General features: G+C 41.4%; 1 protein-coding gene across 4 annotated transcripts in view; it reads right to left on the reverse strand.

Moving 5' to 3' along the window:
- Window positions 1–14,686, reverse strand: part of LOC131573119 (tyrosine-protein phosphatase non-receptor type 12-like) — a 69,690-nt gene extending 55,004 nt beyond the window's left edge. For 2 of the 4 annotated variants that reach the window (XM_058826725.1, XM_058826724.1), the window contains exon 1: window positions 14,343–14,684. In XM_058826725.1, the coding sequence (XP_058682708.1) occupies window positions 14,343–14,441 (99 nt within the window). In that variant the 5' untranslated portion in view covers window positions 14,442–14,684. Of the gene's footprint in view, window positions 1–14,342 lie in introns of all 4 variants that reach the window. The other 2 variants (XM_058826727.1, XM_058826726.1) reach the window with 2 other exon arrangements.
- Between the last annotated feature and the right edge of the window lie 1,149 nt (window positions 14,687–15,835).

Below are 15,835 nucleotides of genomic sequence, written 5' to 3' on the forward strand. Positions count from 1 at the left end.
AAAAAACCCACCAAACTTCTAAATTCCTACAGATGTTGAGGAGTGCCTATTGCAGTGTTTCTAGCTAGAAAATAGGCTATAGATATTGCATGAAATTTGGACTGGGGAGAAACAATAACCCTTTCCAAATAACAGAACTCCCAACACTGCTAGGAGAATTATTTAAGCACAATTAAATAGGACACAAAGTTTTTCAATCTTATTTTCCCTTAATGGAAGTGGCAGCATTCCAAACCAAATCCATACCTTTAAAAGACCTCAGTTAATTTTCAACACTTCAGTTAAATTCAATCTCAACCTCTGTATCTGCCGCTGCAGTTTGACTTTAAAGAAAAATAGCATTTTTCCAAAGCAATGCCCTCTTTAATCCTTCTATTATGACTTCCCTTAAAGGCTACCTTCTTCTCCTTCCCAGTTTCTAGCATTGTGCATCAGTATTCCACTGGGCAACCAGAGCAGCTATTAATGCTAATAAGCCTAGACAGGAATAAACGTTTGTTCTAAAGAGACAGTAACTGCATGACAAGTAATAGGATGAGACATACAGGATTGCTAAGTCCTGGCTTTAAAATGCAAAATACAGAAACACATACTCTACAGCCAAAGCAAATTAATTCACAGGCGCAGTGAAGTATCACAAAGTCTTATCAGGATGCAAGTGCTTCTTATAGATGCATTATGGTGAACAGTACAGGATGTGAGAACACTCAAGTACATCACTTACTAGAAGATTGCATCCCGGCCCCAGTGCAAGCCTCACTGCTATTCCCTCTAAAAACTGACTGCATCCCCTGTAGCTGTCAGGACTCAATATTTATTTCTGAATATTCAAATTAGGCTTTGGACTCCATGAATGTCTGTAATAACCAAGCTTAGAAAACAGCTCAACACTACAGTGACTCTTTTGAGGAAAGGGATCTATAAGAAATATTACCTGGTCCAATACAAACCCTGAAATATTATTCCTGGTGAAATGAACAAACCACAGAAGTAAAATCCATAAAGATATCCATAAAAATTCATAAAGAAAATTCATAAAGATTCTTACAAAGACCATTTAAACCAGTCTGGTTAAATCTCATTGTCCATAGTAATTAAAAACCCAGTGACTATCAGAGCCAGGTAACATTTATAAATGTAACTTTCTCTTTATGAGGATAACAAGGTCAATACAATGTGCAGCTAAGCACTCTGTTCTGAATTTAAAACCAAGACCCAAATAGACCAGCCAGTTCTACTTTGACCATTAAATTAAGAAAAAAGCCAAAACCCCCACACATATACTTCCTTACAATCCAACAACTGATCATGCAATACTCAGACAGCTTTAAAGGGTACCCAACCATAGATAATAATTTACCTTCAGTTCATCAAATCCATGACAACTGTAAAAAAGCTAATGCTTGTTCTGAATTGCTTCTAGTCTAGAAGTGAGGCAAAGTTGAAGAAGCATATGAAACTTATTCACATGGTTTTCCACTCATCATGCAACAGCTTCTGTCATCCAAAACCAGTGAAAATCAAAGGTTTTTAAAAAAGAAAGAAAGAATTTCAGCAGCTCAGGGATAAGGCAGCACAAACAGAAATTTAAAAAAAATAGTAAAATCCAATCACAACATAAAGAGAGGAGCAGAATTGAAACATTCAAGACAGATCAGAGTTGATAAGGGTCAAAAACACATGTTGCAATTTGCATAAGATCTGACAGAAGTACTATGCCCAGTGGAAAACTACACACTTCATAGGATGATTCAACAACCAGCTGACATAAATACAGAACTCCTGAAGGATATCTTGTTTATATAATGTCCAGAAGCTAGATCCAATAAGCTAAAGACAAGTCAAAGACAAGAGTATGAATACAAGAGGAAGCTGACATGAGCAAGCATTTGTCTTTTCTTCCACAAAAATCCTTCCCCATACAAACAAAACAAACCAAAACACTCTTCCTCCACCCCTCCGTCTTTCCCAGGCTCTACATCCTCCTCGCAAGCAGAGCAGGGAGATGGGCAATGGGAGTGACAGTCAGTTCATCACATGCTTTTCTTCTGCCACTGCTCAGGGAGAGACGTTCCCCAGCTCCAGCATGTGGTCCCTACCACAGGAGACAGTTCTCCAGAAACTTCTCCACTGTGAGCCCTTCCCACAGGCTACAGTTCATGAGCTGTTCCAGTGTGGGTCACATTTCCATGTGGTGCAGCCCTTCAGGAACAGAGTGCTCCAATGTGACTCCCACAGGGTCACAAGTATTACTAGGAAACCTGGTCCAGCATAGGCCTCTCCCTGTCAGGAGTCTGTTCCAGGGTGGGCTTCCCACAGGGTCACAAGCCCTCTTTCATGCATCCACCTGCTCCAGGGTGGAGTCCTCCAGGGGTTGCAGGTGGATCTCTGTTCCCCCATGGACCTCCCTGGGCTGCAGAGGCACAGCTGCCTCTCCAGGGGCTGCAGGGGAATCTGCTCTGGCACCTGGAGCACCTCCTGCCCATCCTTCTGCACTGACCTGGGTGCCTGCAGGGCTGTTTCTCTCAGATATTCTCACTCTGCTCTTCTTTGGCTGCAATTACTTCTGCGCAATAATTTTTTTGGGTTTTCATCTTAAATATGTTATCCCAGAGGCACTACCACCATCACAGATGGGTACAACCTTGGCCAGCAATGGGTCCCTCTTGGAGCCACTGGCATTGGCTCTGTTGGATGTGGGGAAAGCCTCTGGTGGCTTCTCAAAGAAGCCACTCCTGTAGCCCCCACCCGCTACCAAAATCAGGCCATGCAAAACTAATAGAGCCACATTCCCATAAGAACAACATTCCACCCTCTCAGTTGTCACCAGTAAACACCAGATTCCAGTACCACACTAAAAATAATCTGTTAGCAGGGGAAGGAGGGGAAAAAAAACCCAAGATAATAAGTAAATATTGTCTGCTTTGTTATCATTTATCTTATTCAGGTGTTCCATGCAAACTCTTTCATTTGTGCTATCAGTATGCAATTTGGGAAACTCCTGACTTCAGCATCAAGTTCTGGGGGGTGTTAAAGTGGTAAGTAATACAACAGCTCAATAGAAAATAAACCACATGGCACTCACAGAATAGAAGAAACTAACTTTTGCATTTATTTACAAAAGTCAATTCCAGTGCCTCCCTGACATCAAGATCCTCTACTTAGTAAAAAATCATGGTGATTTTTTGTTCGAAAGGTACTGTCTCTAGAAATAAATAAGTTCTTAACCTACTTATATCCCTTCACTGAATTCCCTTGTTATTTCATTGCTGCTTTTCTCACTTCTAAACATATAAATACACATACAACATATACTCATATACATTTAATATATCTGGAAGCTACGTTTCCCCATAAGAGCTAAAGATATCATCATTGAGATTTTTTATATCCACATACTTTCATGGATGATCATATCATCTCACTGTACCAGACAGGGAATATTTTTTCTGTGAATACAGGAAGGGAAGCCCATTATGTATGCTGTAAGGCTGGAGAAACAGGATGCTGGCTTCATTTTCACACGATCACCAACTTAAACAGTGCTAATGCATTTAAACTGCCATGCCAGAAAGACATGTTGCCATAGCTTTGCACCAAAAGTACTACAGTGTTTAATCATGTGTGAGGTACCAAATAAAAGCTCACATTCAGGCTATCCCATATTAAAATTAGTTATGGAATTAGCTAGCATTTTAGAAAGAAATATTCTTCCCCTTAGGAAATTTATGGCAACAGCTTGCTGACTTTGGGATACACGCATTTTTTTCAGTGTTACTGATCTCACACTTTAAATAATTTATCAACAGACTATAGACTTCTGTAATTTATAAAGAATATATCTAGGCTTCTCTGCCACCATTTCACCCACTCTTTTCAGAACAACAAAAATAGGAAGTTGACATCTCAGACAATTTGGAGGTTGCATTTTCACCACAAAAGTGAAAAGAAATGAGAGCTGGTATTTCATCAGCTTAGTCAAAATATTAAGAAAATAGATTGCACCAGCTAAAGAAGTGACTGTAGTAATGTTACTACAGAATGTCAGGGCAATTTCCCCAGCAGTTCTGTGGAATAGCTTCTGGAAAAGTTTCTCTGTTTATAAGGAAAATATAAAAGGTTGTGATAGGCTTAACCTGCAGCTTAATAACAACTTATTTCAGAGCATTCACTTTGAAAAGCAGACTCATATTTAAGTGCCTGTGTAGTGCTTAATGCAATTCTGTAGCAAATAGCTATTAAAGGAAATAACATATTTCTCCTTTTTGGGCCTAGTCTTCATGAAGTAGAAATAACAGAAAAATAAAGCATCTATAAAATATCCTATTTCTTTACTCAAGTAAATTCCTTGAGTGTGTGCCTGTAGTACCTTCCAAGTCCTTTCTACCTGCTTAAAATAATTTTTCTCCATTAACATTTACATATAGTTCCCTATATGTACATTAACATCACAGTTCTGTTTATGCACCCCAAAGAAAATGAGTTAAAATTAATTTTACAGTCTGATTTGGTCATAATAAAAATCCACAGTTTTGTAACCACTTAAACTACTAAACTACTAAATTGAAATCTTAGAAGTAACTGTTGAATACTTAGAGCTAACTGGGGACATTCACAGTATCCAAGAGATTATTTCCTTCCTTTAGCAGTTTGTGTAAAGGGGTGCTGCCCTATAGGCAATTCATAATTAATTCAACTTTGCAGGAATTCTCAGTTTCTTGAAGCAGTTCAACTAACCTACATATGCCCTTCCCTCCAGAACAGTGTTTCATTTTCCAGTGTTATTTTGAGCTAAATGTTTCCTCTGAGTATTCCTACTGGACAACTGTATTCATTTCAATTAACTATTACCTATTTGCTAAAATTATCAGAATATACATGAGGGAGTAAGTAATAACAAAAGCATTACAGTTGTAATCCTGCTTCCCATGCATGAAGGTAAAGATTCAAGTAGAAAATAAAGGAAGAATTAAGACTTATTTTCTACATGTGTAAAGACAGTAAAAAAAGAGCTGTGCACTGCAAATATGCCGGACACAATACATTTACCACTGAGACATCTCCATGATTAATTTTACTCACTCACAAAGCAGCCAGTCATTAACTTCCAACCCAGCCTATCCACAGTCTAAGAGCAGTGCACTAATCCTATCACTCCTTCTTCTCTGTCTGTTCTGCTTTTCATATTAATTGATCTCTCAGTTTTATGCAGTGAAACAACTGGATAAACATATCCAACAAGAACATTTGTCTAAGTAGGAAGCTATACCCAAGTACCACATGTGCTACCCACACACTTGAGGAAAAAATGACACTGTTCCATCACAGGGTTATGCATTACAGAGTCAAATACAGTCAAATAAGAAGTGAAACATTTAGGACAGAGTAGAACACTATTCAGGCTTCTCAAGAGCAGTGCAGTTCCCACAGCAATCAGTCATTTAAACAGGATGCATAATCTACACTGACAAGTCCTCTGAACACTTGGACAGGAAACCCATGAAACATCCTTTCAGTTTAGAAACGAGTTGTTCAAAGACAGCTGTGTCCTCCAAGAACTACCAGGAGAATAAAAATAATGCCATACTATCAAAATGGAAGACAAAATTTTTTAAAAAATGTAATCAGCAATGGAAAACACAAAAATTCTGAAACAGACCCCTGAGACTCTCAATTGTGACACGTAGCTGGAAATCATGCTAGTAAGTACAGGAAAAATGTGCATGAACCAGAACCTAGAACTAGTCTAGCTCAGCACAAGAAACCAATACCTCATCCATGAAATTGACCTTAAAGCCAATAAGAGAGATAGCGAGGACAGCAGAGGTGCTGACTGCCCAACCTTAATAAAAGCAGAAACATAAGACATCATTCATGTACCACATTCCTTTCAGACTCTCTTTGATTGCATTAGCTGCCCAAAGGAACAAGCTTTGGCCCCTTGTTCCCACTGCAGCCCAGCTGCACAGATAGAAGATGGTCATTTGCCTCTCCATTTGCCCAAAAACCCCACTCTCCCACTAATCCACATAGAAGCTGTTCTTCCTGTGATCACAAAGAGTACAAAACATCTATGTTTTCAGAAGAAAAACAAAAAGCAGATGTCATCCACACGAGGCAGCAAGAGTGACAAGACAGCAGGACAAATGCAGCAAGCTGTAAAATTGTTCAAGAGGCCACCACTGTACTCTCACCTTCGAAAAACAAACCCAGCTACACCTTACAAGACTGCATAAAAAGGAAGTTAATGTAAAAAAGTTTGTTTAAAAATGACAAGTTCAGTGTCATCACAAATGAAAGAAATTAAAGTAGTACATAGTTTCTTTAAAGCAATATGGTTTTAACAAAGCTAACTTCCCCGTAGAAACTGATGCTTTCCAACCCATGACTTTAGACACCAAGAATTATAGTAAAGAACAGGCAATTAAAACTAAGAAATTTCAAAAATGTTTAGGAATCAAGGTCTGGTCTCCAACATGTAAAACATGAAGCATATAGCCCTTCAGCCAAAAAGGAAGGAAGTTATATGGATACCCTTAACAACAGTGTTAAGATTTCTCCAAATCACAGCAAATTAAAAATAGAACAATCCAACCAATCCATACAGCACATAAAATTTTCAGTCTACTCATGTAGTTGCCCTTGGCACATTCCTAACACTAGGCAATTCAATTCTTTCTGCAGAACTAAGGGAGCTCAGAAGTAAAATGAATATAGAAAATTAAATGTCAGAAGCATTACGGTGGGATTTCCATCAAAACTAATGATGCTTCCTTCCAGGAATCTGAATGACTGAATGAAACATGTTTCTTTATTTGCTTTTGTTCCTAGTGACATGTGTATCCCGTGAAGCAACATCATTCATAGCTTCAGTGGTCTAGTAATATTTTCCCCCATTGAAGTAACTGCCTTGCTACTTTTTAGAGCTGATAATTCAATTCTTCAAGGTTTTTCTTTCACAAGACACTTCCATTAGGACAATATTGCCTTTAAGTCTTCCCATAAATTAACACCAATAAAATTGCCTTTTAAAGAAATTAAAAGTATTGGCTTGTAGGAGGACAGGAGCAAAAATCAGGTCACCTGAACTAGGTCATCCATTTATACCTCTATTTATCTGGTACTTTTTGGGAAACATTCTTCTCTACTTGATCTTTTTAGCTGTGTAAGAATTTTTTCATTCTAAAGCTGATGACAAAAGAGTAGCTAGAACAAGGCCCTCAGGGACACCAGCAGTAACTTTCCTATGCAAACCTCAGTGACTGAAACATCCTGACACAAGTATTCAGAGACACTTTAAAACAACAGTTTCCAACCCAGAATGGCAGCCCTAAAGCCTGACAGACCTGACTGTGCTCTTCTGCTCTTACAACTCTTTCCTTACCTTGCTGCACTCTCAGCCTCCCTAGTAAAGCTACTGGCTTTGCACTCATATTGTCTCACCAATACTGGGTCTGAACACAATCTGCTTTCTTGAAGACGCAGAGGGACTCCAGACACAGCTCCAACAATACAGCCGCTCTCTGGGGCTCCAGGTTCCAGATCCAAAACTCCACAGCCATACCAGAGTGCTCTCCTTTCATAAACACATTCTGATTGCTCAAATTTGAACAAGCAATTCAAGGGTTTATATTAGCAAGTTATTTTGCCAGATGAAGCAGGAAAACTAAGAGCTTAATCTCTCTGCAACATTCATATGCTAGTTAAAAGAAATAGAAATGCATATACTTGGTTCATTTATGGCAAACACACACAGCTGAGTTATCCAAGCCTGTGCTGGCCACAGCAATTGTGGAGTAAAAGAGCTTGAGGAAAACACCAGGATGCAAACACTTCACTTCCTAATGGCACAAAGAGCTCCTGCTCTACCTAATTCACTTGTGCTTTACTCAGTTCCTTATCTGACCTTTAACACTGATGCCTCTCCCTAACTGAAGGCTGTTTTATAAGGCCAAGAAAAAATAAACATCATCTACCATCTGATTTCACTTCTAGAAATGCACACCCAAGGTATTCCTACAGTTTCACGTTTTCCCAGCATTACTATTTTGCATTACTATGTTCCCTATGTCAAAAAGTCCTTTGTACTAAGTATACTATAGTCAAACTGTAGCTGTGCACAATGGAAAACCCACAAATCTTAAATAGTAACAATGAAGAAGATAAAACATAATTTCTGTTTATTACAAACCAATGCCTTTAAGAGATGAATATAGAAGCCTCAGACTTTTGTTGCACTCATGATCTGAATATCTGCTCAACCTTCCCCTGCTTGCAGAGTTGATAACTTATATTTAGCTATAAAAGCATCAAGGAAAAACAGTCTGAACCTACTGCAATTTTAAAGTAAATTACATGCAATCCAAATCAAAAAATTCATACTATAGATCAGTGACATATATGCAGAGTAAGACACAGACATAGAACTATACACAAATACATAAGCCTCTACATGGAGCTACAGAACTGTAGATTGGAGTATAAGGTTGATGAATTATGGTAACATGAGACACATCCATGTATAGGTATCTACTGATATGTATCTATCTATATACACCTATAACTAAATACAGCAAAAGTTGCTGTAGAATTGAGGTAAGAATAAAAACAAAGGATGTATTTGACATACTATTTAAATTATTTGGAGTGTATGTGGTATGCCATGAGGTGCAAGGCCAACATTACCATTTGTTCCTCCTGAAAAATTCTTTAATCTGCAAAATCCATACACAACCCTTTATTCCATGAGAACAGTAGACTTACACACTGCTGTCTTTGGAAAATGAGCAAACAGAACTTATTACCACACAAGATATTTGACACAACCCAGAGCATTGCCTAACTGATTTGGTTTAGTTTCGTGTGCTGAAAGAACAGCAATTTTAGGCAGAGCCTGCAAGTTCTTATACCCCAGGGTCACTACAGCAGCTTTGTGGTTGTATTCAACTGCCTCTATGAAAATTCAGAATGGCATCTTTGAAGCAACAGAAACAGCACCCATTTCCTTAGAAGGGGACAAAGAAGCTGAATATTTAAACTGAATGATTGTTCATGTAAAATTGTATTTTCATATAACACTGAATAAACAGTATTTCACAAAATTTCAGAAGCCTCTAAAATTTGGGTTTACTGAAATGACTATTCAGTCACATTGCTCCAACCAGATCTGGTCCATGTAAAAGAAGCTTTATGAATGGCCTAGATGACTATAACCTACACAATGAACTAATGTGCTGGGGTGTGCCCCCCACATAGAAATTAACAGCATCTAGCTGAAATACAATTAATGGAAACAAAACTTTAAAAATACATTTGCATGCAAATTTAAGCATAACATGAAAGGTGACTACTAACAGATCCAATACTTAACCCTGAAATGATAAAAATGCACAAGGCATATCTAAAGTGACAGCTGCCTATGACCTATTAACTCATTGCTATGAGCAGAGTTTCTTATAACTGATCAGCTGTACAACGCACTTACGGGTCATTTTCTCCAAGGCAATTACTCCTTCTGTCACACTTTAGGGAAAATAAGTGCTCCAAACAGTTGAGGTTTTTTCAAAAGAACCCAATTTACAAGAATTCCATGCAAACCTCTGTTAACACCAATTAAATCTTGGATTTGAAGTTTCAAGAAACAGTTGACCATCTAATTGATTCTACCAAAGCCTTTTTTCCAGTTTAACCTTTGCAGATACAAATAGTATCTCTTGAAAAGCATGCATTTTATAACACATGACAAAGCATTAGTGTTTCTAACCATCTATTACAAGCATGAAACTCATTAAATAGATACTAGAAAACATTGCTTCCAAAAATGTCTATTCAGTGGGACCTAAAAAAAAAAAGCAGAGACAGTAAAAAAAGATAAATGTTTTATAAGTTTCCAGATTATATGCCTGCCTTATAAATTTGAAAGATATCTTCACAGACGCTCAAGAGGGGCACTAATAGTATTTGAATCAGAAAGGCTTATGCAAATGCACATTAATACACAGACAAGCTCTTAAGAGGGGCATTTCTGAAGTGCTACAGTTGAATAGGTATTTCCGGTATCCCTAATGCTGTTCCAGAACCAGAACAAAAGCTATGTCATGACTGGCATCTGTATGTGGACTTTCACTATGTATCTTAGTAATTTTAATCAGTGATTTAGTATAGTGTAGATTTCATTCATTTTAAGCAACCTTTAAGCACTTTAGAAATTGTGCCTTTTCCGGAAAAAAAACCACCAACAAACAGTACAAAGACAAAAACCTCCAAAAACACACAAAGCAAGTTTTCTAACATCTGGTGTAGCACTTCCTATGATCAGCTACATTTTATCCTTACGAGTCAAACACATTCATCTCCCATTTTTTTAAACAGCATTTTCACAAAACAATCAGTTCAAAGCGCTTAAATATGAAAATGTCAAGACCAAAACCAATTAGAGGTAAAAAGCATAGAAACTAGTTCTTCACCTGTTCCAAACCATTCAAATTCCCTTTCGTAGTTCAGAAAACAGCACCTTGAGTACTTTACTGTTTCCAAACCTAAATGTTTCAGCTTAGACAGATTGAACAGAATACAAACACACAATATTCAGTTGGGTTAATTATCTGTGCCCCCTCGAATGAAAGGTATAAAGAGATCTGCGAGTAGGTGTAACATAGTTGTTTAAAAAAAAATTATTATTATTTAGACTGATGATTTAAGACAAGATCATTTTAACACCACTACCTCCAAACAGCAACTGAGGGTCCTCTACACAGTATCCATCACCAGAAAAAAAAAATTCTCAGCCACATACTGTGTTCTACGACATTAGATTAGCCAAATGTGTAACTCAAAAATGAAGCAAGACAGTCATATATCAGAAAACAACTGAAAAATCTGATTTTTGATGGTAAAGCTTCACACTAATCATATTTCAGTTCTCCTATAACAATAGCAACCCATATCAAACAAGGGAAATGAGAAGGTCAGAATGCAGTCATGACTATAACGTAAGAAAACAAAAATGTGTTAATTGTGGTAAATTAATTTTTTAAAAAAAAAATCAGCAAATAATATTTACCAAGGTCTTTCTAAATTCTAGAATAGTTGTTTTCCTCCATATGGAACTTTGACTTCTCACCCTTGTTAGAAGACACATGATGTAAGTAAGACACATGTTTGTTACAAAAAGATGAGAACCTAGACCATGCTGGTTGTATTCATACAGCATGAAACACCAAGAGGAAGCAATCTATACTTATTTCCTTCTACCCAAATAGCAATATCAGCAAAAGCCCAGGAAAAAGTATACTCCTGGATGTACTGCAACCATAGTAGCAAAATCCTAACCTATATTATTTTAGGAAAAAGCCCACTTGCCCCATATTCACACATACATGATTACTGGCAAGGCTCACAGACATGTCTGTCCAGTTTTCAAACTATCCACTTAATTTAATCCTACCCGTGCACACCCAGAGCACTGAAGTGATCTACTAATAAATCCTGCTTACTTCCTAGTGCAAATTAATTTAATACATTTGATTTCCAGTAACAAACTTGCTACTGGTGCCCAGATTTAGAATTTATCTTGTTTTCGGGGGGAGGTAGGGAGGCAGTGGTGGAGTGGGTAATAATCAACTTTCCACCTTCCAAGAGGAAGTTGTTTCCAGGTATGTCAATGGCATTATTAAATTGCAGTCTTAGTCATCTACTCTCTGGACTTTCAATAGCAATCAGCCACGCTTATCATCCTACCTATGTGCACACCTCTAGCTTCTCTACCCTCTCCTCCAGCACTCCTTGGCACCCAGCACGTACTTTTAGTTGATTCACTCAGACCTATATACAACTCTTTAAGCCTATTACTCAACACATTCAAAGGCAATAAAGACCTAAAGGTAAAGAATTGTTTTCATTTGCAGTCACCCACTATGCCATTCATATTTTAGATTCCATTTTGACTTGGAAATGAAGCAATGAGTAACAGCAATTCCTATTCCACAAATTTGCCGCTATTTAACAGCCACAGTGCACATCCTGCACTTAAATGAGAAAACACAACTTCCTCCCTTCTCACTCCTCAAAAAGTAGCTACTAATTCTTTAACTGAACAGAATACTGTAACTTATATCCCCTTTACCTCTCTTTCCTTCTTCCTTTTCAATCATTTCAAAGAACAACTATGGCTCTGTTAAGACAGCCAAATACACCCTAAAACACATACCCCAAAAATCCCAAAATACCTCAATACATTCATAGTGAAAAAAAATTTGAAAATCGGCAATTATGATTCTTGTCATCACACTAATCTATGTCTGCTTTACTAAATAAAGGTGAATATTAGAACTGAAGATCCTAATTTTTATGATCCTGGTTTTCCTTTAATTTCTGATACAAAAATCAAATATGAAAGTTTGAAATACAAAGTGTTAAGAGGACAAAAGAAATTTTCAACACAATTCTCCCTGAAACATTTAACACTCTTTCAGGTAATACATCTTTCTCCTGAAATGTCTTGCCCATTAGTTCCTATAATCGTATTTTCCCATTTTTACCCATATTCTCTTGTCTTACTGCTGCAGGAAAGCAATGGGAAAACTCACTGTCTATACCACTGAAAGCTACAGAAATATGCTGTCAAATAGAGAAATTGAAACAAAAGCTATTTTTCCACACAGAGGTGCCACTGCTTCAAAGAACAGATGATAAAAATATGTATTGTATATCATTTGACTACAACAAAGCTAAAATATCAGGATAATTATCAGATATGAAATGGTAGAGGTGGATTAGGAGATCTAGAACAAAGTACTTAACATAGAGATTATTAAAAATGTCCCGCATTTTGCACTAGTCTAGGCCAGCCGTTCTGTAAGGTATATATAATTTACATGAACAAGATGGACTCATCAGTACAAGACAAGATATAAATTCGGGTTAAATAGCAATTATATTATTAAAACTATAACTTCATGAAAAGCGTCTGTCAAATTCTGTAACCTCTAAGCTCTCATATGAAGATTTTAGAAAGGTCCTATCGCTCCAATGCCGTTCTTCATTTCACACGTTTCTCTCTTCCTTTCCCACACGCTCAGATGTTTCAGCAGCATAGTTTTAGTATTTGCAAAATCCTGCCCAAAGAGCGTGGCCGATTTCCCACGGGCTCCCTCCCCACCCTGGATGAACTCGTTACTTCCCAAAGTCCACTTCCTCTTCCACCCCTGGACCTGCCAGCGCTCCCAACGCCCCTCTCCGCCTTGCGCAACATCCGCGGCCTCCTCCCCACATTTCGGACAATCTCCGATGCGACACTTACATTGAGATTTATTTTTTTTTTTTGTTCCCAAACCACTAGCACAGACTGACAGCTTAAAGGGCTAACGATGTGATTCTAATCCCAAAGAGCATAATGAAACGAGCTACAAAGGCAGATACGGAGGGCACTAACCCGCTCTCCTTCAGCTCTTCCGTGGGTCAAACTGCCTTTTGATAGTAAGTATTTAAATGATATTGAAAAGTGCCAGCAACATCTGCCCAATCAAAATTATTGTTCACATCTCAGACGAGCAGTTCAAAAGATAAAACTCCCGAGATATTTTAACAGCCTAATTAAGCAGCTAAAATAAACCAGGAAAATCACTAATTCTCCAACAGAATTCTTCCCCGAGCGCACACGTTAACCAAAGGCTGACGGTGAACTGATCTGGAAGGAAGAAAGGACGAGGGATACAGGCAGGGCTGTGATGGGGGATGGGAGATGTTAGCGAAGGGAAGATGAATATTCCTCCAAGGACTATCAATACATTTAACACATCTCCTCGGAAAGAAAGCTCAAGCAGGCACCTACAGGGGCAGATGAAAGGAGAAGGAGGGAAGGAGTGCCCGATTATCCCCAGTTGACATCGTAGACGGCACCCCTGCAGAAAAGGGGCTGCAAGGGCGAGGAAGCGCTCGCAGCCCCCCCACCCCGCCTGTCCTCTTTATGTGCTCAGGGAAGCAGCGGGGCGGGCGGACGAGGAGCCTCCCGGTTAATTTTGCAAGAACCGATGACCAGCACCTCGCCAGGAGCGGGGAAGGGCCGGGACCGCGGTGACAAACCTCCTGGGGCTGGGGGGCAGGAAGGAGACTGAATCCAGGCGGACACTCTCCCTCCCCCGCCGAGCTCCGAAGTGCTGGTGAGCACGGGGAGCCGGCCGAGCCCCGGGGCACACAATAACAAGTCACCCCCAGGGATGCGACGCCCGCCCGCCCCGACACCCCCTCGCTGGCGGGGGGATGGGGAAGGGGCTGCGGGTCACCCCCCCAGCCCGGGGGGAGGCAGGAGCCCCACCCGCCCCGCCCGCGCCACCGCCCCTCACCATGAAGTCGCTGGCGAAGTTGTCCTCCCCATTGTGGTCCGTGTCCTTCATGGCCTGGACTCGCTTAATGAATTTCCTCAGGATCTCCTCCTGGCTCATCCTGCCCCGCCGGCCGCCCTGCGGAGCGGGAGCCCCGGCCGCCCGCCCGCTCTCCGTCCGGAGCCCTCTCCGCCGCACGACCCGTCACCCGGCTGCCTGCCTTCCTTCCCTTCCCTGCCTCGCCTCTCCCCCGCCCGGGCCTGCCCGCGGCCTGCTGGCTCCGCTCTGGCTCCGCTCCCGCCCCGCTCACGGCCGCCCGGCCGCCCGCTCCATCCTCCCCTCCCTCCGCCCGACCCTCCCTGGAGCCGACACGGACACGACACGGCCCCTCCTCCTCCACCCCAGCGCACGCGCGGTGCCCGCCCCGCGCCGCCCCCTCCCCTGTGCCCCGCCCCGGCAGCGCTCTGAGCCCATTGGCTCCCCCGACCGCCGCCTCGCCCTATTGGCGGCCGCGCACGCCAATCACCGGCTCGCCGGGCTTCGAGAGAGCGTTCGCTGGGCTCCTCGCCTCGCCCCGCTCCGCCGTCCCCCCCCCCTCCCCCCGTTTCCCGTGGATGGGACCGCCCGAAGGGCGCCTCATGGAGCGCTGGAAGGGACCACTTGGCGCGCGGGGGGGAGGCTGAGCGCCGTTTCCCCTGGCTGGAGCACAATGGGCGGCGGTGGGTGCCCGCGGCGCCGCGCCGGGAGGCAGCGGCATGTCGGGACTTGTAGTCGCGACTGCGCCGCATCCCGGGGCTGGGGGCTCACGCAGCATCCCTGTGAAACGCCCGGATCAGAAGGGTCCCGCCCCGGCTGGGTAGCCCGCAGCCCTGGGAAGTGCCGGGGGACCCCTGCGGCGGCGGTGCCGAGGCGCGGCGGCGCTGGACGCCGGGCAGCGAGCGGGAAGATGGCGGGGCGGGACGGGACAGGGCAGGGGACGGGTACGGGCGCGGACACCTGGCCGGGGATCGCTTCCCGGGTATTTGTATGTATGTATATTACATATATATATGTATGTGTGTTTGTATATTAATTATATATATATATTCAAGTGTATATTCTTTATGAATTGTATATATGCGTGTATATATTTGTATGTGTAGATAGATAGATAGATAGATAGATAGATAGATAGATAGATAGATAGATAGATAGATCTACTTAATAAGGATGTCCGCAGGTGAAGCTGAATCCTGGAAGTGCCGCCCGCAGGTGTCCGCGGGCTCAGGGCCGGTGCCAGGCGGGGAGGGTCCCGCACGCCTCGGCACCGCAGCGAGAGCTCAGACACTCCACGCCTTCCTATTTTAAACATAGCCTAAAATCTCTTCCCTACGTAGTGTTGGAGGATTTGGCAATGCGCTATTTCATTCTTATATGCTATATGGAAAAGTTAAACTGCTTCATGTTTGGTGTCCTGATGACATTTATATCTTCTGCTTAAGTAAAACAATTGTAGAGGTGTGAGTATGCATAGC

The sequence above is a fragment of the Poecile atricapillus genome, chromosome Z (genome assembly GCF_030490865.1).
Source record: "Poecile atricapillus isolate bPoeAtr1 chromosome Z, bPoeAtr1.hap1, whole genome shotgun sequence".
NCBI classification, from domain to species: domain Eukaryota; kingdom Metazoa; phylum Chordata; class Aves; order Passeriformes; family Paridae; genus Poecile; species Poecile atricapillus.